General features: G+C 50.2%; 7 protein-coding genes and 1 pseudogene across 8 annotated transcripts; 5 read left to right on the top strand and 3 right to left on the bottom strand.

Moving 5' to 3' along the window:
• Nucleotides 1-1,121: 1,121 nt before the first annotated feature.
• M431DRAFT_85204 (hypothetical protein) lies at nucleotides 1,122-3,920 on the bottom strand (the record flags this gene model as incomplete). Its single annotated transcript, XM_024923528.1, has 3 exons — nucleotides 1,122-1,502; nucleotides 1,586-2,869; nucleotides 2,940-3,920. The coding sequence occupies 3 exons, from the start codon at nucleotides 3,918-3,920 to the stop codon at nucleotides 1,122-1,124; spliced, it is 2,646 nt and encodes an 881-aa protein (XP_024774822.1).
• Nucleotides 3,921-7,565: 3,645 nt separating this feature from the next.
• Nucleotides 7,566-8,382, bottom strand: M431DRAFT_482288 (hypothetical protein; the record flags this gene model as incomplete). The annotated part of the gene is made up of 2 exons (XM_024916033.1): nucleotides 7,566-8,223; nucleotides 8,279-8,382. 2 exons carry the CDS (start codon nucleotides 8,380-8,382, stop codon nucleotides 7,566-7,568), a joined length of 762 nt encoding a protein of 253 aa, XP_024774821.1.
• A 3,467-nt stretch (nucleotides 8,383-11,849) lies between these two features.
• Nucleotides 11,850-13,034, top strand: M431DRAFT_85052 (hypothetical protein; the record flags this gene model as incomplete). The annotated part of the gene is made up of 1 exon (XM_024923509.1): nucleotides 11,850-13,034. One exon carries the CDS (start codon nucleotides 11,850-11,852, stop codon nucleotides 13,032-13,034), a length of 1,185 nt encoding a protein of 394 aa, XP_024774820.1.
• A 1,442-nt stretch (nucleotides 13,035-14,476) lies between these two features.
• Nucleotides 14,477-15,614, top strand: M431DRAFT_84811 (hypothetical protein; the record flags this gene model as incomplete). The annotated part of the gene is made up of 3 exons (XM_024923472.1): nucleotides 14,477-14,521; nucleotides 14,616-14,985; nucleotides 15,046-15,614. 3 exons carry the CDS (start codon nucleotides 14,477-14,479, stop codon nucleotides 15,612-15,614), a joined length of 984 nt encoding a protein of 327 aa, XP_024774819.1.
• A 389-nt stretch (nucleotides 15,615-16,003) lies between these two features.
• On the bottom strand, nucleotides 16,004-17,196 carry M431DRAFT_508550 (hypothetical protein). Its single transcript, XM_024919126.1, has 3 exons — nucleotides 16,917-17,196; nucleotides 16,563-16,849; nucleotides 16,004-16,472 (listed from the first exon to the last, which is right to left on the bottom strand). The coding sequence occupies exons 1-3, from the start codon at nucleotides 17,088-17,090 to the stop codon at nucleotides 16,214-16,216; spliced, it is 720 nt and encodes a 239-aa protein (XP_024774818.1). The 5' UTR covers nucleotides 17,091-17,196; the 3' UTR covers nucleotides 16,004-16,213.
• A 1,528-nt stretch (nucleotides 17,197-18,724) lies between these two features.
• Nucleotides 18,725-19,273, top strand: M431DRAFT_554326 (hypothetical protein; the record flags this gene model as incomplete). The annotated part of the gene is made up of 1 exon (XM_024921397.1): nucleotides 18,725-19,273. One exon carries the CDS (start codon nucleotides 18,725-18,727, stop codon nucleotides 19,034-19,036), a length of 312 nt encoding a protein of 103 aa, XP_024774817.1. The 3' UTR covers nucleotides 19,037-19,273.
• A 736-nt stretch (nucleotides 19,274-20,009) lies between these two features.
• On the top strand, nucleotides 20,010-20,791 carry M431DRAFT_438037 (annotated as a pseudogene; the record flags this gene model as incomplete). Its single annotated transcript has 1 exon — nucleotides 20,010-20,791. A coding segment is annotated over one exon (308 nt), but the record flags the coding sequence as incomplete, so codon positions are not given.
• Nucleotides 20,011-20,603, top strand: M431DRAFT_508548 (hypothetical protein). The gene has a single exon (XM_024919125.1). The coding sequence runs from the start codon at nucleotides 20,338-20,340 to the stop codon at nucleotides 20,560-20,562; it is 225 nt and encodes a 74-aa protein (XP_024774816.1). The 5' UTR covers nucleotides 20,011-20,337; the 3' UTR covers nucleotides 20,563-20,603.
• Nucleotides 20,792-21,344: the final 553 nt, after the last annotated feature.

Below are 21,344 nucleotides of genomic sequence, written 5' to 3'. Positions count from 1 at the left end.
TTGGTAGCACCGCGGGCAGTGGTGTGATGGTCTTGAACGAGGACCTGATTGACTTGATTTACAGTAAGTGGCAACGGCGGGAGGTGGATCTCGACGTTGCGGACAAAACCAGCCATAATGCTACTATAGTTGCTCGAGCTAAGGCGATATTACTCGTTGAGTAAGAACAGAAAAGCAACGTGAGTGGAATATTATTTGTCAAGTGGAAGCAGCAAGCAACGACTGGAATAAGAATGGGCGAGTGGATGAAGGTTGCTTGCTACAGAAGAAGAAAAAAAAAAAAAAAAAAAAAAAGGAAAGAGAAGATCGTGAATGCTGCAGGTGCGAGGATCGATATTTATGCTTCGGCAGAACGGCCAGCCGGGCGGTGTGTTGTTCAGAGGTAATTTACAACCGCAATCATGGACTCCGACTCCTAAGTAGCAGAGCCGGTGTGGGTGACGATGTCCGTGTAGGCTGATTTAGATTTATGCGTTGGGCATCTTGCGAGATCCTCAAAGGGCTTATAGAAGGAATCCTGGCACATGTTGCCCCTGGCTCCTTCATCAACGATATACTACTAGCGGAAACATGATCAAGAAGAGGCAAAACTATTATCAGGAAACAAAACCAGCTTTCAATTCGTCGTGGTATTTACTCTTTCTCTCTGTATACAGGCCAGAAAACCTAATTCCCCTCCATCGCACAAAAACAATGCTCTGTCCAGCCCCCTCCACCCGCACGGCGATGCTTTCATCTTCCATCTTATATCGCAAAAGCCAGAACGGCACATTTCTCCTGACTGCATAACTTCGTCAGGGCATTTCTTTCCCGCAACCCCGGTAAAACCTGGCAACAAGCCATTCCATATCATGTGGAATAAAAAGGAAACAACAAACAAAGCTTTGCTGTCAAGAAACATATACACAAGGGGTATTGAGACTCCTCCCGCCCCCAAAGAAAGAAAGAAAAAGAACACGGGGAGGAGTGACGCCAAGATCGAAAAAAGGGAAGCATCTAGTATAACACCATTGGGGAAACTCGCCCATGATCCTTGAAATTTCAAGGGACTCCTTCCTGCCTCTCCTCCATAAAAAAAAGCCATATATTTTGAATTAATGATTAATGACAGCTTGTCAACCTCATGAAAACTCATCTGCGTCTTGTGACGCCGCTGCCAGCTCCTCCACAGTCTCAACAAGTTCCATGGCTTCCCGGGCAATCTCAAAAGCAATCGGTGGCAGTGCCTGGGTCCAAGATTTCCATTCCTTTTCTTCGACTTCCGCATCTGCCATTTCCTGGCCTCGACGGTTGGCTTCGATAAGGCGGTCTCGGCAGTCGCTTAGGCGAACTACTAGGTTGCCACGTCCGTATTTCTGTGTTTCCGAGACAATGTTACTCACGATGCCATTGACGGAGCCAATGTGCGTAGAGATTTGGCGGATATCACCGTCCGCGCGGGCACAGTTGACCACATTATGGATATCGGGTATTAACAGGGCGTTTTGATCTTCAAGGTACGTCTGGGCCATCGTCAGTCATCCTGTGGGTCGTATTTTGGTTTTTCTTTGCTTTTGCAAAACTAGGCGTCGCCCTAAACCCGTACCTTCAGACCTTCGATTTGGCCGTCGTGATGCTCCTCGCCGTGTCCGTTGGGCGCCCCATTTGCATACGCATCCATGGATGTCCGAGGAGAGTTGACGGGGCTATAGGCCGAAGATTCGATGCTCGCTCTGATGTTGGCAAGGTTTTTGAAAGCAGGAGCTGGAGGCAGACCCTCGTGGGTGGTTGAGCCTCGAGCAACACTGCGCGGGGAGAAGAAGCCGCTGGAGTCGATGGGCGTTGCGTTTCCGTCCTCCTCATCCTCCAGCTCTTCGGCAGGGGTTGGTCGGATTTTGGCAGCTCGGAGAATCTCAACAATGGCGACTGTGAGATGTGACGCCGCTGCATCAACAAGAGAGATTGGTGTAATACCAGAGCTTGCAGCAAAGCTCTTGGAGACGGTAATCAGGTGATTTGCGGTGGCAGAAATCCGGGCCCGGAGCTTTCCCTGTTGCTGCTGAGCTGCCTCATTTCCACGGGGCGCGGACTCGTCCAAGTCTCTCGTAATTCGTCGGACGCTGACTACGACCCCTTTCATGGCATCAATGACGTTTTCCGGATGATCATCGCGGACCTTTTGCAAGAGTTCGTCGATGGCCATTTGGTATTTGGTAACGTGGACATCCCTGACTCGTCCATTCTCATCCAGCAGAGTATTGTCGCTCGGTAGCTTGATGGAATCTCCATCCACGCTGAACCCGGCGGAAGAACCTCGCAGGCTCCTGATCTGAGTCTTGGTTTTTGCGTAGCGCTCTCTCCAATCTCGAACCTCATTCTCGAGCTGCTCGATGGTCTTCTCAAGCGCCGCCTGTTTCTCGTATGTGGAACCGCTTTGCTGAGAAAGCTGCCGCATCTCGCGCAGAAACTCCTGTGCTTCAGCTCGCACTTCTTCCGTTACTTGTTGTTGCTGCTGCAGAGAGTGTCGCAATTCGTCATTCTCTCGCTGCAAATCCTCGTTTACACTCGTAGAAGACATCATGCTAACGCTTTGTCGAACTTGTTCCCGAAGTTGTTTGGTCTCTTGCTCATGTTCTTCGCGCATGCGCTCCAGTTCTTGCTTGAGCGAGATGCTGAGCTTTTCTGCCTCTGTGAGTTTTCCTTCGAGGTCTGAGCGGGCATCTGCCAACTCCTGCTTCTCTTCGTCCTTTGCCGCAGCCTGTGACTGGTGGTTATCACGCAGACTGCTCATTTCCTCTTCTTTTTTCTTTATTTCTTCTTCCATGCTTGAAATCTTGGAGTTTAAATCTTTCACTTGCGCCTCGTATTCTTCAATAATCTTCTTTTCCGCCTATTATGAGTTAGAAATCTAGACCATGGACCGCATCATCACAAGTTGAATAATAAAAGAAGAAACTCACTTCTCCATTATCAGGGCCATCTGCGCCTCCGTATGCGTCAGCACCATCGTCGTCTTCTTCTATCATTGTACTTTTATTGGGAACGATGGTGTTGTTTTGTGTGGGATGTCGCGGCATTGGCCGAGCGTAGTTGCCATTGGGAATGCTGGGCGATGGAGGGACGCCATATGGGTCAATGGGCGGTGGCCCTCGAATCGAGCTGGCATTGGACGGCCTTCGCATGCGACTCTGTGACCTGGGTGGGTATTCGCCGTTGACGGGAGTCCCTGTGCGATTCATTGGGCCGCCTCTATTGGACATGGAGCTTCCACCCCGTGGGATGTCGTTGCCCACGAACTGCGGAAATCTGCGCTCCAGTTCGTGGAACACATCGGCGGCAAGATCTCGGAATCGAGGAGGTCCCAGTGACGACAGCCTTTGACGGGCCTGGTTTCGCTTGGGGTGGAACGTCTTCTCTGGTAGCAGAAAGGCTGGCGGCATGTTGGGCGCATTTGGCGGAATGCGCGCTGCGGCCTGGCGGCGCACCAATTCGTCGTAGACATCGGTACTGAGTTCAAAGAATTGGACGGGGGAAAGTCGTAGCAACTTGTCGCGGGCCTTGTTGGGCTGCTGCTTGGCGTTTGGATCGCGTGAAGTGAGGAAAACCCTCAGGGCAACGTAATGCTCAGAGAGAACGCCCTCGTCGATGTTGGCGGCGGTTGGCGACTCGCCTCCGGCCTCGCTCCTGGCGTACATGTTCATGCCATTGCTGGATCGGCCGACAGACGGCGGCGGGGACGGGCCCCCCGTGTTTGTAGGCCCCGGAGGAAAGCCATTCATGCTCATGGTTCCCGAGGAGCCTCCAGAGGTGGGAGGCGAGACGAGGTTTCCGCGGTTGGGAAAGGATCCGTCGTCGTTGGCCTGGTACCGTGAGAAGGACCACTCGCTTCCACCTACAGAAACTGGGGACAGCGGCGCATTGCGATCGCTGATGGTGCTCATGGTGGGAGGGAAAGCAGGAGGAGGGAAAGGAAAGCGGCTAGCTCAGACGCCACGAGATGGGAGGCTTTGGTGGTTTGCGCCCGTGCCTGACAGTGCGTGTGTAAAGAGACGCCACTCGGAACCAGTCCAAAAGCGCCTGTCGCGGTGCTAAAATGCCGTTCCCCACAGTGTGGCACCCCTACTGAACAAGACGATGTTACTTGCTATCCAGTAGCAGGTTGGCACGAGGTTTGAACTTGTTCGTTGGCGTTGGGAGGGCTCGAAACTGGACCAGCCGCGAGAGTGTGGTGAAGGTGCTCAATGCTAGTTGAGTGGTGAACTGAACTGAAAAGTAGCCGCGAGGTCGCTAGAAGGGCGTTTGGGCCAACTGGTGCACCGGCAATTTTTGAGAGCTGCAGGCCTCTGGAGTCGTCCTCAGGACTTGCAGGTATACCGACGAGTTCAAGGTAGCACAGTACGAGTGCCTGTGGTATCAAATAGCAATGCCGGACTTCGTAGGTAGTATCGAAACAACGCCCGACTCAGCAACTCCGTATACCTGGCAAGCTGCTTGTATCAAGGACGAACGTGGCGTGAGGCCGCAGAAGGAAGGCAAAATTGGCGACGGCGCTTGAAACGGCAGTGCGAGCACAGGCAGGGATGCACCAGCTCGAATCGAAAGGGCTGATTGTCCACACGTCCGGGGGTGTCTCAAAAGGGGGGGGCTTTGGAGTTTTGCTGGAGAGATCTGGCGCAGGCGGAAATGAGCTGCTATGCCCTTGTTGGCAAATAAGAGTCGAGTGCAATTTCTCCCAGACAGAGCCCCGTACGAGTACAAGTTGGGAAGGGAACAGAGCACAGGAGCTTGGCACGGGGGAAGCCAAAGTGTTCAGTTGCTGCAGACTGACTATAATAGAGAAGTTGGGAACGAGAAGAGAGAGAGTTGAGGGATAGAAGGAGACAGCAAAGACAATACGATACTCTAAGAGTTGAGGCGACCAGGGGGTGGAAGAAGAAGAGAAGCGGGCAAAAGGTGAAGAGAGAAAAGCCGGTGGGAAATCAGGGCCTTGGAGAAGCTGACGCGACTGCAGAGATCGATCGGCGGGCAGCAATAAAATGGGCCAGCAGGTATCAGAGGTCAGGTCCTTGCACTGCTAGGCGTAGGTACAGAATCAATGTCCAGTGCAGTGCTGTACAGGCAAACAGGGTCAGGGGGGCAGCTGGCTTGGTTCATTTGATGTCTTCCATGTCTTCAGTGGCTGTTGGACCAAGAGCTGACGACTTTCTGGCTGCTTCGGCTGATGCTGCCATCATGACTGGCTGTTTGCTGGGCCATGAGAATAGCCTCTCCCCACCGACCCCAACCGTCGGTGTGCAGGCCATGATTAACAAGTCGTAGCACTGTGGAGACGTTCTAGTAAGAGACGCGGTATTATCACGACTTCAATCCTACCTAGGTACTTACAAGATGTAACCTTGCGTTTAGTCCACGGCACTTTTCACATATCAAAGTCCATATTCATAGGCACCTCAATCTATTGCTGTCCATGTGCACTTTTACGCAGCCTGGATTAACACCCGCCAATAGCAATGCAACGCCCAGACGCGAGTCTTTCGCCTTGCCTCGCCTCTCGCCTCATGGCGCCAACGCCATTTTGGTAGCGTTCGGCTAGAGCTGGGGGAGTGGACTTTGTTCCCCTGAATTGCGGTCTCGCCGGGTTCTGATTTGCTCTGCAATCGCTGGCGCCACAGCTGGATCGGGGCTTGGAGGCCACTGATTGATTTTCACTTTATGATCCAGGAACGAGGCCTCCATAGTGCTTGTAATACTAAAGAGACAACTGCAAGTAGTACACAGATAGGGATGTGTATGTAAGCGTAGTATTGATTTTAATCAAACTACTCCGTACAGAGCAATCATTCATTGGACCGACAACAAACGCGGACTATCGGAGCAACTCTGCTGACTCTCTGAAATTGAGGGGCCCTTGTTTCTTCTCATGGATGACGAGTATACGCACCCAAGCCGCCCTAGTCTTCATCTTGGATACTGCTTCATGGCCCAGGATCTCCAACCAGGGGCCTTGCGTTCACCAGAATCCGATACAGCACAGCCAGATTCCGGTGATTATATCAACCGTGCCCTGGAAAAGCACCGTGCTCATAGAGGATCCGTGCCGTGCGCAGTCTTCACTTTACATGTAGAAAACATGATTCAAATGCTCGGGGAGTGACATACAACGAGCCTCAACATTTGGATCAATGCACCATAGGATTCTCGGAGTAATATAAGTTGGTGCTACGTAGTACGCAACCAATTCCACAAAACCCGCATCTAATCTCATATCGAAGCAGCCTGAACTCCGTAGATTAAAAACATCCTTGCTTCACATCCATGGCCTTGGTCTAATAACAGTTGTCCGTTTCCAGTGCTAGTGCTCCGCCTGCTGCGACTCTGTAATGAGTGACCAAATCTTACTCTCCCCGCACAACAGGCACCTTCATGCTGCGCGACAGTGCGATAGTGACCCTCTGTTCTGATGTCGGGATCAAGACTACTCCGTACAAGTGAAAGCATACGTGGACAGACGCCGACAGAGCTCGCTCGTCCGGGGGCGCTGTCCTAGACACGACGCGCATATTCGTACTCCCAATATTGCCATAAATAACATCGCGACTTAGACCCTTGAACCAGGTGAGTAAGGCCATTTGCCTTATGGTGGTAAAGTACTCTTAAAATCAGTAAGATGAATTGAACAGACAAAAAACTGCGCTTGAGAGTGTTATTTATTCCTTCAATTATAACAAAGACTTGAATGGCAGAATTCGGCTCTTTGTCCACCTCTCGGGAGCCTCCCGAAACCAACGATCTGAAAAGACTCTCGCTCTTCCAATCACCAGCTAATCCCATCTCGTCAAAGAGCCAATCTGGAACCTGCCACTCGAGATCTTGCATTGGACGATGTCGATTGGCAGATCCGGTTGCCGGCCACCCAACAGGACTGCAAGCCACTCGGGCTAGACGCGGGTTGGTGCATATACGAGGATCAACGCCACATTTCTCGCCGTCGGCCATTTCGCAAAACAACATGTAGTACCTAGGTAAGTACATACCTGGGTAGGCAGTTCCTTGAATATCTGCTCCTCTCGCTATGGATGTTCTTCTAGTCTCGCTATCTTCTTCTACTATCTGCTACTTTCTTCTAGTATTTGCTATTATCGAAAACAGAAAAGCCTTGTCTTCACCTCGGGTGTTCATAGGGCATGTATTTGTCCAGTTGAGTAGATGATGAGGCAAGCTTGTGATCACTATTATGCAATACGACGGGTATCGGGTCAATGATGTGAGTAAAAGCTAGTTGCAATCGTAGCTAGAAGATAAAAGCCCTGGGGATCGATGCCAACATGTAGCATTGGCCAATGTTTATTAGAAGTGATTTGGAACCATATAGTCATAGATGGGTTGCAGGTGTAACATCCTGCCCAGCCGGTGTCTTCTCGATCTGATATCCTAAGGCAGTTCTCGTACGGAACAAACAACAATGAAGCAACTACTTTCTACCAATCGCCGGAACGCCACGCCAAATTTAAGACGACTTTGGTCGTCATGAGCAACATACTAGTAGATGATAAAAAGGCACGCAACGATAGATATCCCGTCTTCACTCAAAACCACGCCAGAGTCCAAGTCGATGGGAGATTGGGCCAGCGTTCCTGCCAGGCGGCAATAATCTCCGGCACTCGCTCGTCAAAGCTGGCGCGAGCAGCCGCACTTCCACTGTCAAAGGCGGCCGGCCCTATGGCGCCTCGTTCTTCTGCGGCAGCGGCATTGAGGGAGTTGGCGAGATCAAGGATGCCCTGCCCGCCGATATGGGCTTCCTCATGGTTATCTTTGATTTCAATGTTGATCACGTGTACCGGCCGGTTCAATGGCGAGCCGCGATTGAGGAGATCGTCAATGACGGCATCCCAGCATCGCTCCTCACAGGTAAAAACTACGTCGACAACCCCGCCTTCAGTGCCCTCGCTGCCTCTATCACTAGTGTGCTGCAATCTGGGTACCCCGACGGGCCAGTCTTGCCAGCGTTCGGGGCCCCATTTCACGCCTCTATTTCTTCCTAGCATGTTCAATATACCATTGTTACGGTATAGCCTAGGATCTTTAGCCTCCAGCTCCTTGTACATGCTATCGTATGATGTCTTGTTGAACTGATACACGTTCGGCTGGGTGATGGTCGGGCCCGGTAGCCGCACGAGAGAGCCCGTGCCAAAAGATATCACAGGATAGTTGGCTTGGGAGAGTCGGAGATGAGCTTCCATGGATCTAGGTTCAAAATTAGCAACATGGTAATATGGGACCCTCGTATGACAAGACGAACCTGTTGTTGTTGCTGGCGCAGACAGTGCAGAATTTGAGCTTGTAGTCCCCGTTCTCATTTGGCGACCCATTCTGGGCCGCCGCTGTACCGTTCGCAGTCTCCATGTTGGGCAGTTATCCAGGAGAGGAGGTAACGCGAGTGCTCCCGGACGGCAGCTGTAGCATTATTCAAGCTCCAGGCGGTGAGTTGAGTTAACCTGTACCTGATCAAACAGCGTCAGCAATCGATCAAAACCTTGACAGGCATTACATTAGACGGGATGAGTCTCTTCATCAGCTAGAATCGTATATTAAGTAAATTAAAAATTTTTCATCAGAGCACAATAGCTCAGACAGCTCCAATAAAAGATTCATCATGGAAGAGGGGGAAGATTGGGATTCAAGTTTCCTACCTTTGGACAAAGCGTCACAGGTACCTGACTGCACGCATCAAGTAGTAGCCATTGACCAATGCAAGCTGTGTGCGGCGCTGGGGCTCGTCAATTTCGCTCAAGCTGAAGTAATATTGAGGCTCTCGCCAAAGCGTGGAGGTGGAAGGGAAAAGCTCGAGGGTGGAGCTATACGCGAGGAATGGATAAACATCGGGTAAAATCGAAAGTAGGCTAAGCGCAAATAGGTCGTATTAGGTAATGCGGCCATGTGCTCAGGTACTTCGTACTTTGAGCTGCTCCAAGCCTCAAGATTTTAGCGCCTGTGCCTGTACCATTCAAGGACCGCTACCAGTTTCAGATATAGCAAAGGAAAGTCCCCGATAAGATTCCCAGCAGCCTCCACGGAGCTCGGAACAACAATATGTATGTCGGCGCCGAAATACAACCTCGGAGTACAAAAACTTGCGCCTCTTTCCAGTAACTTGAAGTACTATACTCTATAGATGCACGAAATCTTGGTTTTGAGTTGGCATGCCCATGAAATTTGGTTCGTCGGGCGGCTACCCCACGGCAACCCGTTGCAGCCCTGTGATTGGCCTGTAGACACGCGCATAACCTGAAACAAACGACGCTTGCATCTCCTCCAATCAGCGCCTGGCCTTGACAAACCCTGTCTCCCGCCAGTCTCCAAAAATAGAAGCGTCTCTCATGTTCTCATGTTGCTATTAAAAGGCAGCATTTTGCCCAGAGACTTGATGGGAAATGAGACTCGGTTTGTTATGATGTCTTGCGTTTCTTGTATCTCGAGCTTCTAGGATTATCATTACATTCCGGCTTATTCATTTTATTTTAATCTATCCTTTTGTCCAGTCTGGGCAAGAGATCACGCATCATGCATCTGTTCTGCGTACGCGCTAGCCACATGCATGTGATGGCATCGTGGATCCTGGTGAAGCAATAACATGTACGGAGTACAGTAGCGTTTTAGTACTTGTGTCCTCATATGCGGAGACAGTATTCAAGTATTCTCGTATGCTACAGCGCTGTATCATCTGTTCTGAGCGAGAGCTTCTAGTACAACCTCAAGCGCATCATGTTCACCTCGAATAAAGTGCCGCGTTCCGTCAACTTCATGACATCGTATGAAGTACAGGCAGCCCATGCCGACTTTCTCTCGGCCAGCGAGCGCTGCAGAACTGAGACGGGAAATCCGCCCGAGCTAACACTCTGACGGAAACGAAATTGCCTCTGATCCTAACTCTGCTCGTATGAACCTGGGCCATGTTGGGGTTCAGAGCCCCCATGTGGGGTCCTGGTTGCAAACCCAGGCTCGCGGTTTGCACGGCTTTGGCTGTAATCCGTCATGCTTGAGAATAAGGTACATATTGACGCAATGCTAGCGCAGTGATCTGTGACGGCAGCAGAGAGGTACATAAATGCTGGTTCTGGTAGCTCATGCGAAGAGGGTATACGAGTAGGTACAAGTACCTTAATATTGCTTCGTCCACCAGGTAGGACTCGCGCGGTCAGATGGGGTAGTATGGATTACAAAGTAGTTGGTCCTGCATAATGATGAACTGATTTCGCATTTCTCTTCCGTGTGATGGTTTAATCTAACTGAAATACCTCATCGAAATCCCATTGCCTTCTCTCGGCAGAGTAATGTAAGATATATGCGAGAGCTGGACCCCCCACCGTTTGGGCATAAGACACATGGAACGTATAACAGAGCCAGTACACACAAGTCAACCTCGACGCACGCCAAGCAGCTGCATGTGCTTTGAGGCGTACGGTATGAAAATCCATGTACTGGATTATTCGTAATGACTCTTTACTATTATTAAAACCAACCAGAGATAACACTCCCTTAAGTGTGTGTCTCGTCTTTCGTTCTCCTCATCACCCCGCCTCCCGCAGCCAACGTCGACTTAGACCTGAGACGGAGTATTACCTGCATGAAAGACAGCGCAACAAGCCATATCCAACTTTGGTTGCCGCTCATTCAATCTGGCACTACCGGATCCATCTACCTCAGCCAGCCCCGTCAGCCGCTCAGACAAGCACCAGACGTCGATATACACATTCTTCGTAGGGAGCATCCGTTGAAGCCATTGGATCGGTCTCCAGGCGCTGACTCGCTGGCTATTTGCAGCCCAGCCAGTAGAATTAGGGCGTGACGCGCTGGCTCCAGGCCCTCCCATCGAATTGCATCAACCAACAGGCCGGCCTTTGACAGCGGTTCGCCACTAACAGACGCCAGTACTTGTACCGGCGCAGTACATTGAAGCTGATCCATTCTACCACTGGACTGGACAACTAAACTTGCAACTTGGGGGACAGCCTTGTCGTCTCCCGCACTCCCGCCATCTTCTCGCATTTTGAATCTCGATCAAGAACCTCCAGCGTCCAAACCCAAACCCAAACCCAAACCCGCAGCGCAGGGGGTCACCTCACCGTTGCCCAGACCAGAGCCAGCATCCCTTCAGAATCACCGCTAGCCTCCCTCGAGCCTCTTCTGCAACAAACCCTGCCCTGACACACTGGCGACCGCTTGTCTCAGATTAGGGTTTTCTGAGTCTCCCACCTCCCCTCCGCAAGGCCGATCGCTCTGACCGAAACTCACACTGCTTGCGCTGCATATCAGAAGCAAACCGACGCTCCCCCAGACATCGCCAACCCTGAACCGTTCGACGTGCGCTGGAACAATCTGGATAGAGGCGTGCTAGCCTGCCGGCGGCTGAAGTTGGCTTATTCACGAGCCGAGGCGTGGAGCTGGCGAGTGCCGTCAACCTGCGCTGAATTCTTCCAATCTGGCAGCATCACACCCAGAGTTAGACTGATCTGGGAGGGATGACCGCGACCGCAACAATGTCGATGAACTCGCCCCCAGCAACAGCGTCCCCGGTGGACGTGTCGGACTCAATCGACTCTGTCTCTGCCCCTCTGACTTCGACCTCGAACTCGAACCGCCACAGCACATTGTCCCGCCCGCTCTCGTATGCGTCCAAGAACAGACTGTCGCAATACTCGATTGCCGGATCGCTCCCCACCCGATCGCGGCCTCAGTCGCACGTGTTCCCCATGTTCCCCTCGAGCTTGGCGTACACGCTGGTGCGCGACTTCGCATATCCCGTCATGCACCCGATGCACTACGGCCCGCCGCCTGAGCCTTCTGGCCCGCCGTCTGGCCTGACGACGCCAATGAGCGAGAGCAGGAGGCTTTCCGAGCCGTCAGTCTCGTGGGACCAGAAGATGCCGTGGGATTCATGGACTCCGGACCCCTTCAACCGGGCCCACGATCTACCGCCGATCCAATTTGGCGACGGCCCTCCATACAGCGAAGATGAAGATTTACAGAGCCCAGTGGTTTCCACGAGGCATCGAAAGCACAAATCAACTTCGGCTACTCTCCATACTGGTAGGGGGCGCACTGGTCGCGATCCCGACAGGGGCCAGTCTGCAATCATTAGCTCCAGCTATGATGACACCCAGAGCTACTACTTGGGCATTGGCGGAGATGGAAGTGAGCGGTACTACGTGAGCCACGGAGGCGAAGCGAACGGACCCGGCGGTGAACTGGTCACCTACCCGCCCGATCAGGCGCATCATAGCCATGCATACCAGTATTCGCAGAGACATGATATCGATGGCTATGATTCGGATCACTCGAGCAGCTCATCCTCGCCAGGGGGCCTTGAAGGAGATCAGTCGCGCTATTCACGAGACTATCAGTTCACAATCACATCTCCCGACGAAGAGTTTCATGGTAAGGCCGTGGCTCTGTTTGATTTTGAGCGAGAGAACGAGAACGAGCTACCATTGGTGGAAGGCCAAATCATTTGGGTGTCATATCGCCACGGCCAGGGCTGGTTGGTTGCAGAGGATCCAAAGACGCAAGAAAGCGGCTTGGTTCCTGAAGAATACGTTCGACTACTCCGGGACATTGAAGGAGGCATGAACAGTCTGACCGGCGCCCTCGTCGATCCATCTGGGTCTCCTAGTGATGCCGTCACTCCTACCCAGACAGAGAGTGGCAGCCAGTACGGCCACACTCCCACTCCTAGCACTTCAACCAACGGATATCACCAGCCAGTTGTGTCTATGTTTTCAACCTCGAGCAAGGACCTCAACCCTTATCCCACGGAGCAGCTTGGCATCCAAGCTGGCCAAGCCCCGCCTCAAGTTGTTCACTATCATGGACAGAGAGGCGGAAGCCAAATCAGCACACCAACATTAACCCAACTTCAAGAGTCTGAAGCGCAAAGAAGAGCAAGCCAGGACGCGGGAAGCAAAACCGAAGGAGATTCGCCTACGGCGCAAGAAGAGTCCACCGTGAAATCTACGGATACGCAGGCGTCGAATGAGATAGCGGAGACGGAGCGGTGATGAGCAATCCCTAGCATGGCTTGCCAAAGGGGACCGGAATTCAGCCCTCAAGCCGGATTTACAACGTTTATTCTCTGATTTTTTTCATGTATTTTCATCGTGAAAGAGAAATAAAGGACATGGGACGTGTTAGAGCAACCCACGCATGGAATCGGATTTACACCAAACTGAAAAGCGGCATAACATTGGCAGAGAAGCTGCCAATCTAGCCCTCGCTTGCGATGGCTGCCGTAATGGAGTTACAAAGGGAGGCCTGGTGTATCTTGGATGGCAAAGAAAAAAAGTAAAGACGACAACAGAGAAAGGGCATCCCTTCTCTTTTACGAGTGGGGAGAGACTCGCCAGTCTCTGGCTATCATAGGTAAGGTTCAACCGAAGCGGGAAAAGAGAGCGATTTGGGGCAGCACGATGATTTGGATGATAATTCCTACGACTCAAGGGGGCAGGGCATCGTTTTGTATTTTGGCTGGGCCTGGCTTGGCTCTACTTTCCATGATGGATGGATGTTTGATAACACCGCGAGTGAATTACATGGGACCGGATTGAGTTGTTAGATGTAATAAAATGAAAACTATTTGGCCCAAAGGGATTATTTAGGAGTGGCTTTATATTTCCTCTCTGAGTGGTGTAGTGGTGTTTGTACTCCCGAGCTTAGATAGCTTACCCTAGGAAGTGCGAGGAGACTTGGAGACTATCAGTGAGAGCTTTTGTGATAATAAGAACGGCCGTATCGATGGAATTGAGGAGGTGGACGACCTGGCAATCCTCGACGAAGATACCTGATATGGGAAGCAATTCCTCACTGGGCTGTAGCGCAAGTTCTTGGGTCTACTTGAGGAGGCATTTGCTAGATTCAAGAAGAATCACAAAAACCGGACATTTCCCACTGCAAAGCAGGTTTTCAGCACTGTAATGGTCTTATTCAAATACTAGGCCAAACCATTTGAACTGAGCTACGTTTATCTATTAATTGATTATTTACATGCATCCATTGATTTTGTTCCTGGTTCCTGGTGGCTGGCAGCCAACGCCACGTTGATTTTCGATCGTGCTGGCAGATGGACAGATGCAAGGAGAAGAATGGCATCTGATCGCAGATCAACACCACAAAATCAAACAGTATCAATAGCGCCTTCTCGACTTACCAAGCACTGGGGAGCATTACCAATCCAGCACTGCAATTCGGCTCGATAATTCGTCATAGCAGCCCCTCGGAAATAAATGGCGATTTGGACATTGTATTTAAAGTGGACAGCGGCCACGGGCCAATCACGTGGCGAATGCCGTCATTCATTGCACGTCTAACGCTCGGCAATCTTGGTGGCTGACGGACTTTTTGGCAGTTTGCTGTTTATCTCATCCAATCCCTTCCTCGACGATTTCTGGAACCAATTCCTCTCTACAAGCCTCAATCGCTGTTGAGAGACTTCTTAGAATTCAGAATGTTTGCCAGAACAGCTTTCCGTGCGGCTCAGCCGCTCAAGATGGTACGTTTGAAGAGCCGACAACTCCATATGCTCAGTCCGAGTCAACCCAGATTGCCGCTGCAGACGGGCTAATTGAGACTCACCATTCTTGCAGCATGCGCGCCGCTATGCCACCGAGTCTGGTGCCAAGGGCAGCTCAAACACTCTCCTCTATGGCGCTGGCGCTGTTGGTGTCGCTGGTGGTGCCTACTACTTCCTCAGCGGCTCAAAGGCTGAGAGCAAGGTCAAGGAGGTCGTTGGCGCTGCTCCCAAGGCGGCGTTTACCGGTGGTGACCAGGGCTGGCTGTCCTTGAAGGTCTCAGAGGTCGAGGATGTGAACCACAACACCAAGAGAGTTCGATTTGAGCTGCCGGAGAAGGACCAGGTTTCTGGCCTGCACATTGCCAGCGCCATCCTGACCAAGTTCAAGGCCCCCGATGCTGAGAAGGCAACTCTCCGTCCTTATACCCCCGTCAGTGATGAGGGTAAGTAAAGATCTGCCCTCTTCTTATAACGAAAATACTGACAGTCAATCTCAACGTAAGATGACAGGGGCTTCATCGACCTCTTGGTCAAGAAGTACCCTGATGGACCCATGAGCACCCACATCCACGGCCTCAAGGTTGGCGAGGAGCTTGCCATCAAGGGCCCTCTCCCCAAGTACCCCTGGTCTGAGAACAAGCACGACCACATTGCCCTCATTGCTGGTGGCACTGGTATCACCCCCATGTACCAGCTTGTGCGAGCCATTTTCAAGAACCCCAACGACAAGACCAAGGTTACCCTCATCTTCGGCAACGTCACCAAGGAGGACATTCTGCTGAAGAGCAAGTTTGACGAGCTCGAGAACACTTACCCGCAGCGCTTCCGCGCATTCTACACCTTGGATAAGGCCCCCAAGGATTGGGTCGGCGGCGGCGGCTTCATCACCAAGGACCTGCTGAAGCAGGTTCTCCCCGAGCCCAAGAGCGACAACATCAAGGTCTTCGTTTGCGGCCCCCCTGGATTGATGAAGGCCATCTCCGGCAACAAGGTTAGCCCCAAGGACCAGGGCGAGCTTACTGGTGCTCTGAAGGACCTTGGCTACACCGCTGAGCAGGTGTACAAGTTCTAGACAGCATGTTGATGTGATAGAGATGGAGCCTAGGAAGAGACATACACGGGCATCATTTGATCGATAAAAAAACAAAGACATAGACCAATTTGCCACTGGTAGAGAATAGAATCTAGGCGGCTAACAAATAAACATGAGCTACCACAAATACATACTTGTATACCTAACAAGTATAAAACTTACTTTAAGTCATAAATTCGTCTGATCAAAATATTCCGAATCTCATGAACGGGCACCCACAGGGCGTTAACCTCCGCCTATTAGATAGCCCGTATATACATGGTTCCTCGAGCATCTGCTACTATTACTACGTTCCTCTAGTATCTGCCGCTTTTGCTAGTTTTCTCTAGTAGCTGCTACGAGGGCTATATTTCTCCAGTATTTGATATAATCAGTTAATTTGCTTTTACTAAAAATGCTAGATGACAGAGTACGTGAAGCTTAGTATGTGTAAGTAGGTGCCCATACTGCTTGATCGTCTCAATCTCAGCTCACCCGAATGCCAATTTGGAGCTTTGGAACCCTATTAATCAGCCATTTGCTTATTCGACGCCATGAACAACCCGCGTGTCTCACCAGTAGCGAGATGATCAACCACATCAGCCGCCATCACATCCACCATCGTATCCTCCTCCGCCTCCTCCCGCACCACCGTCTGACCCGAAGCCGAATATTGCGCTCAACCCCCTACGTGGTTTCTTGGTTCGAGGCTTCATGGGGGGCGAAACTTTCATTGATCTGGTTTGGGATACCTCGGCGATGGAACCCCTTTTTTTGAGTGGCTTGCAAGGGAGGCCAGCTTTGCGGTGGCGGTCAATGACAATGGAGTCAACGACCCAGGACAAAAAGAAGAGACCACTATTTTTATTTTATATAAACGTTAGCATCCCATAACCATACACGCAATTTCCAAGAGGAATTTGGGTCGAGCATAGCGAGCAAACTTACATCTCTAGACATCCCATAGCGCCTATAGCATAAAGGGTATCGACGTGGTTCGTCGGGATGGGATTCGAGCCATCATGTCGGTGCCCAACAGGATTATGGCCACTCCCATGGACAGTGCCTCGCTTGGCCACGAGATCAGATACCTGTTCAATCAAGAGCGGAGCAGAGACGGCCCAGGCAACAAAGACTGCGCAGTCAGAAATGAGAGGCGTCCAGTATCTGAAGATTCGGGGAGAAGCGAATTGGGCGATGATGAGCAGGATAGAGACGCCAACGGTGGAAGCAGACTGTGGGAAATGAAGTGTTAGAATTTCTGCAGAGAACTGGGTGATCGAGGATGCGGAAGCTTTTTACTATGACAATCATGACGACCTGAAGGCCGGTCGGGACGTGGAATTCTTCCAAGGCATGGATGGAGAGGAAGAGAACGACGAGACTGGTGACGATCTGGAATACGCGCATCCATATCCAGGCCTTTGGGTAGTCCGGGATATGCTCCTGGCCGCGCGGGCGCTCGGGAGGCGTCATGACGAATGCAAAAAATAATCTCTTTCTTCACGTAGAGAATATCCCAACAGCCAAGCTTAATGATCCGAAAGAAGAAGAAAAAGAAGAAGAAAAGGCGTGGCCACAAAGAGGATGCCAAGGCGAGTTTTAAACAAGGGGGTAATGTGAGAGACCGCCTCAGATGTCCTATCACCCGTGATTGCTGCATGTCTCGCTCGCCCTGAGTCACACAGGGTTAACCGACTGGACACCAGCCCCTCTACGTAATAAAAAGGCTCGGGTCAGACATTCTTTTCTCCTGGTCAAATCAGCACAAGAGACAAACGCATATCGGCAGCGGGAGGAGACACAGACACGTAGATCCATTCATCTCGTCTCGCGCATTAGGCAAACAACCGTCTTTGTGCTCCGTGTTGGGTCCCCCTCCCGAGCTCTCCCTTGTTTGGCGTTGATTATTTAGCCAAGGGGGGGAGATTACCGCCCTGTGGGTGCCCGTTCATGGGATTCGGAACATTTCTGATTAGACGAATTCATGATTTGAAGTAAGTTTTGTACTTGTTAGGTATGTATTTGTGGTAGCTCATGTTCATAATATAGCCATAGGAGCAACCACTAGAGAAATATAGCCATCGTAGCAGCTACTAGAGAAAATTAGCAATAGTAGCTGATACTAGAGGAAGGTAGTAGTAGTAGCAGATAATAGAGGAACGTTCAAGAAACTGGGCATATACGGGCTATTTAATAGACAGACTTTTCTTCATCCTGTTCTGACACTTGAGCCTCACGCAGTCGTTAGGGTACTAGATAGCCAACTTGTGGTTCTGAATATCTACTCCCTGAGTCAATTGTACGTAATGGATCTATATGTATATTCCTTTGGAACGCTTTACAGTCGGGTGATATCCGAGGCGCGGCACAGAGGGTCGGTAAGGCGTCTCAACACCATGGCGTAACTTCGCGATATCTGCTACAGATCCACACACAAACAAAAAAGACAATAAAACGTAACACCTTGGGTATATTACAAGCAAGCGATACGCGGTAAAAAAGCTCATTACTAGAGAGAGATTCATTCATGCCCTTTAGTGTTGGCATTCTATTACAGTAAGTAAAGAAAGAGGGAGGTTCTTCTTTCAGCTGTTCCCAGTTGCTTTTACAGTTTTCACGCTTACTTGAAGGCATAGACAATTAACTGACCTGATTTCACAGGTTGGAATTGTTTCACGTGATAATACACCGCCTTCCTTTCGTCTATAAAGCTCTCTCTTTCCTTCCTCTCGCTCTCCCTCTTTTCTTTCTTCCTCAACCCCTCTCGGCTTCCATCAAGATATGCCAACATCCCCCCGCCTTTGGAACTTGTTTATATTGTGTTACACTCTTCAAATACTCTGTTAACCGCCGTTGTATCAGCGAAGACCGCACCGAAGACGGCCAGAACAAAAGATCCCACGGAAGAAAACCACGCCGAAGCAAGCAAATCAACGACCACGCGATGGCGCCTCCGGTCCACCTTTTACCACACAATAACCCATGTCCCAACCCCCCAACTGCCTCCTCTACAGATCGAAATCAATAGAGTCAGCCGGAAGAAAGTGGGAATCTATTACATATATGGTGTTCGCGTCATTGTTGCCTATTAGAAGCAGGCGACAAACATGACTAAAGAAGACCAGGATGAATACTTGAGCTTGATCGAGTCATCATCATATGTGAAAAGGGGCCCTCCCGTGTCTATCCTTGAGCATCATCCCCTCTATGAAAAGCTAATGAATGAGCCCACATGGGCAAAATTCGTTTTTTTTTTTCCGGCTCTCTTTCCACAAATACTAGATACCGGCGTACAACAGGGTGTTTTTCTGAAAGCCATGCTATCGGCGTTCGGCTCTCTCCAAGTGGACGATCAAACTGAGAACTATCGCTCCTACCACGATGAACCCGATCGTCAGGAAACTCAGGAATCGCAGTAAAGCATGGAAGAAGATGGCGAGCGGTGCTGGGCTATACGCGAGGACATATTTCGACGTTACAGCAAGAGATGCCGGCAGCCAACCAGTAAAACGAGTAAATAGACATATCAGCATTCGAAAATGCTCTCAGAGATCGAGAAATTGCCGTCAAAGCCAGAGAATCCGCTGTCGCGGCAAGAGAGTCTGCCGTGGATAGGAGAGAGGCTGCTATTGTGGTGAGAGAAAATTGGGCTGTGGCCACAATGAAGCGGTTATTACAGCGAGAATAAAGAATATTTTACGACATCAGGGTGTTCTTTAGACGCTGGAACTGATCATTCGCGAGGCTCGGGACCAGGTTCGTGATGGCGCCAATTATATCTTTGATGTATGGGAATTTCCAAAGGCTGGGGAGTGGCCTAACGTGTGGGAGTGAGGACGCTTGTCGAAATTGTTTTTCGACATCAGGCATGATCAGGATTCCTCTTGCAATGGCATGAATATGGAGATCCTGCTCTTTTCTTGGGGGCAGCTATGTGGAATCATATGAGGCAGGGTGATGATATCAGTAGGTAGTCAGCATTGGCATATCACGCCGCCAAACCAACGACAAGTAACGTCGCTTTCGTAATCCCACACTTGGGGTTGAAGATATATTTTTTTGGTGGCAATAGGCAATGGGAAAAAACTCGTGGAGTTGGAACTTAGTATATGAGGCACAGGGGTGACACTGTCACCGTTAGCATTATTAAACAAATCATAGGTTCAAATTTAAGCCGGTGACAGTTTCCCCTAATAGATAATAGTAGCAGAGAGTAGTTATAGTAGATGGTAATAGCAGAGAGTAGATAATACTAGAAGAAGGTAGCGATAGTAGATGATGTTAGAAGGAAGGTGTTACCTGGTCACGAGACGAGCGTACCTAGTATTAAAGGTCGCCGTCATACTAGCCCTCTGGCAGCAACTTAATTCTATCATCATATCAATCAACAGTCGGTCGGCAACAAGCCTCTCTCTCTCGTTTCCTTTCAGTTCAATAGGTTATGGCAGCTGCCGCCCTCACCGCTCGTTTGGCTGTTCTGCCGAAGCATAAATTTTGATCCTCGCACCTGCATCATTCACACTCTTTTCTTTCCTCTTTATCCTACTCTCATTGCCCTTTGTTCTTACTCAACAAGCCATTCTCGCAACCCATCGAGTTTCAGCAACATAGCCTTCGTCCGCCCGAACGCCAGCGCCTCTACACTCTTTTTACATGCACTCACTCTTCTCCTCTGCCAAACCAGTTTCAATTTTCACTGAACTGTAGAGAAGGCAAGCAAATGGCGCGATCCGACAACACCAGAGTACCTTTAACCGCGTCCCGCCGCTGCCTATTGAACAAATTGGACTTGATTAAGAAGCAAGACAACGAAATAAAAAAGCAGAAGAAACAGCAAGTCGGAGACTATCATCTACTCTCTACTACTACCATCTACTACCATTTACTCTCTGCTACTATCATCTACTCTCTATTACTATTATCTACTATTGCTACCTTCTTCTAGTATTATTTACTCTCTGCTACTACTATCTACTACCATTAACTACCATCGACTATCGTTGACTGCCATTGACTGCCGTTGATTACCGTTGACTGCCATTGACTACCATCGACGACCATCGACGACCATCGAGTACCATTGACTACTAGATCCCTGCTGCTATTATCTACATCTACTACTTCTGCTACTTCCTTTTAATATCACCAACTATCCATCAGTAGTTGTTTCTTATATCTACTAAAACCAATATTAATAATAAAGTTGGGATATGGCACGCTGGATGGCCAACTTGAAGTGTTAGCCAACACATCCCTGGATCACAATTAGATAGCGATGCTGGATCTGTTCGCCGGCGTCGATTACACGAAAGACAACGTCACGTAAAAAGCATGATGGCACAATCAATCAAGTTTAACGGTTTTAATCCGTATTTTCCATTCTACCGAGTCTATGCGTAGTCCACATATCGTTCGTGCCTCACACAAATGGGTTCTTCCCAATGTGCAGCAGCATCGTCGTCATTCTTTTCATGAACCCCCCAGCTATTTTGGCATGTCATTATTGCACCCATGCAAGAAGTCGAGGAGAGTGAAAATGCAAAAAAAAAACTCTTCAGATGCCTCGGTATCTTCTCAATTGAATGGACACAGATTTGGAGAAAAATATGAAACAAGGAAATAGGAGGTTGATATTCCTCCCATGATAGCGCTCTTCCCAAGGCGCTAAGGACCAGTGAGCGATTCTTATGCTACCAGTCGCCCAAATTTTTTGTTTTCCACACCCAA

The sequence above is a fragment of the Trichoderma harzianum genome (genome assembly GCF_003025095.1).
Source record: "Trichoderma harzianum CBS 226.95 unplaced genomic scaffold M431scaffold_6, whole genome shotgun sequence".
Lineage (NCBI taxonomy): Eukaryota > Fungi > Ascomycota > Sordariomycetes > Hypocreales > Hypocreaceae > Trichoderma > Trichoderma harzianum.
This window is presented reverse-complemented; position numbering and strand designations above follow the sequence as displayed.

Coding starts and splice junctions, on each gene's coding strand:
- M431DRAFT_508550 (XM_024919126.1), bottom strand. CDS start 17,090: ATGACGCCTCCCGAGCGCCCGCGCGGCCAGGAGCATATCCCGGACTAC. Junction 16,850..16,916: donor AGGTCGTCATGATTGTCATA/GTAAAAAGCTTC, acceptor CATTTCCCACAG/TCTGCTTCCACCGTTGGCGT. Junction 16,473..16,562: donor GCTATGGGATGTCTAGAGAT/GTAAGTTTGCTC, acceptor AAATAAAAATAG/TGGTCTCTTCTTTTTGTCCT.
- M431DRAFT_508548 (XM_024919125.1), top strand. CDS start 20,338: ATGGCGCGATCCGACAACACCAGAGTACCTTTAACCGCGTCCCGCCGC.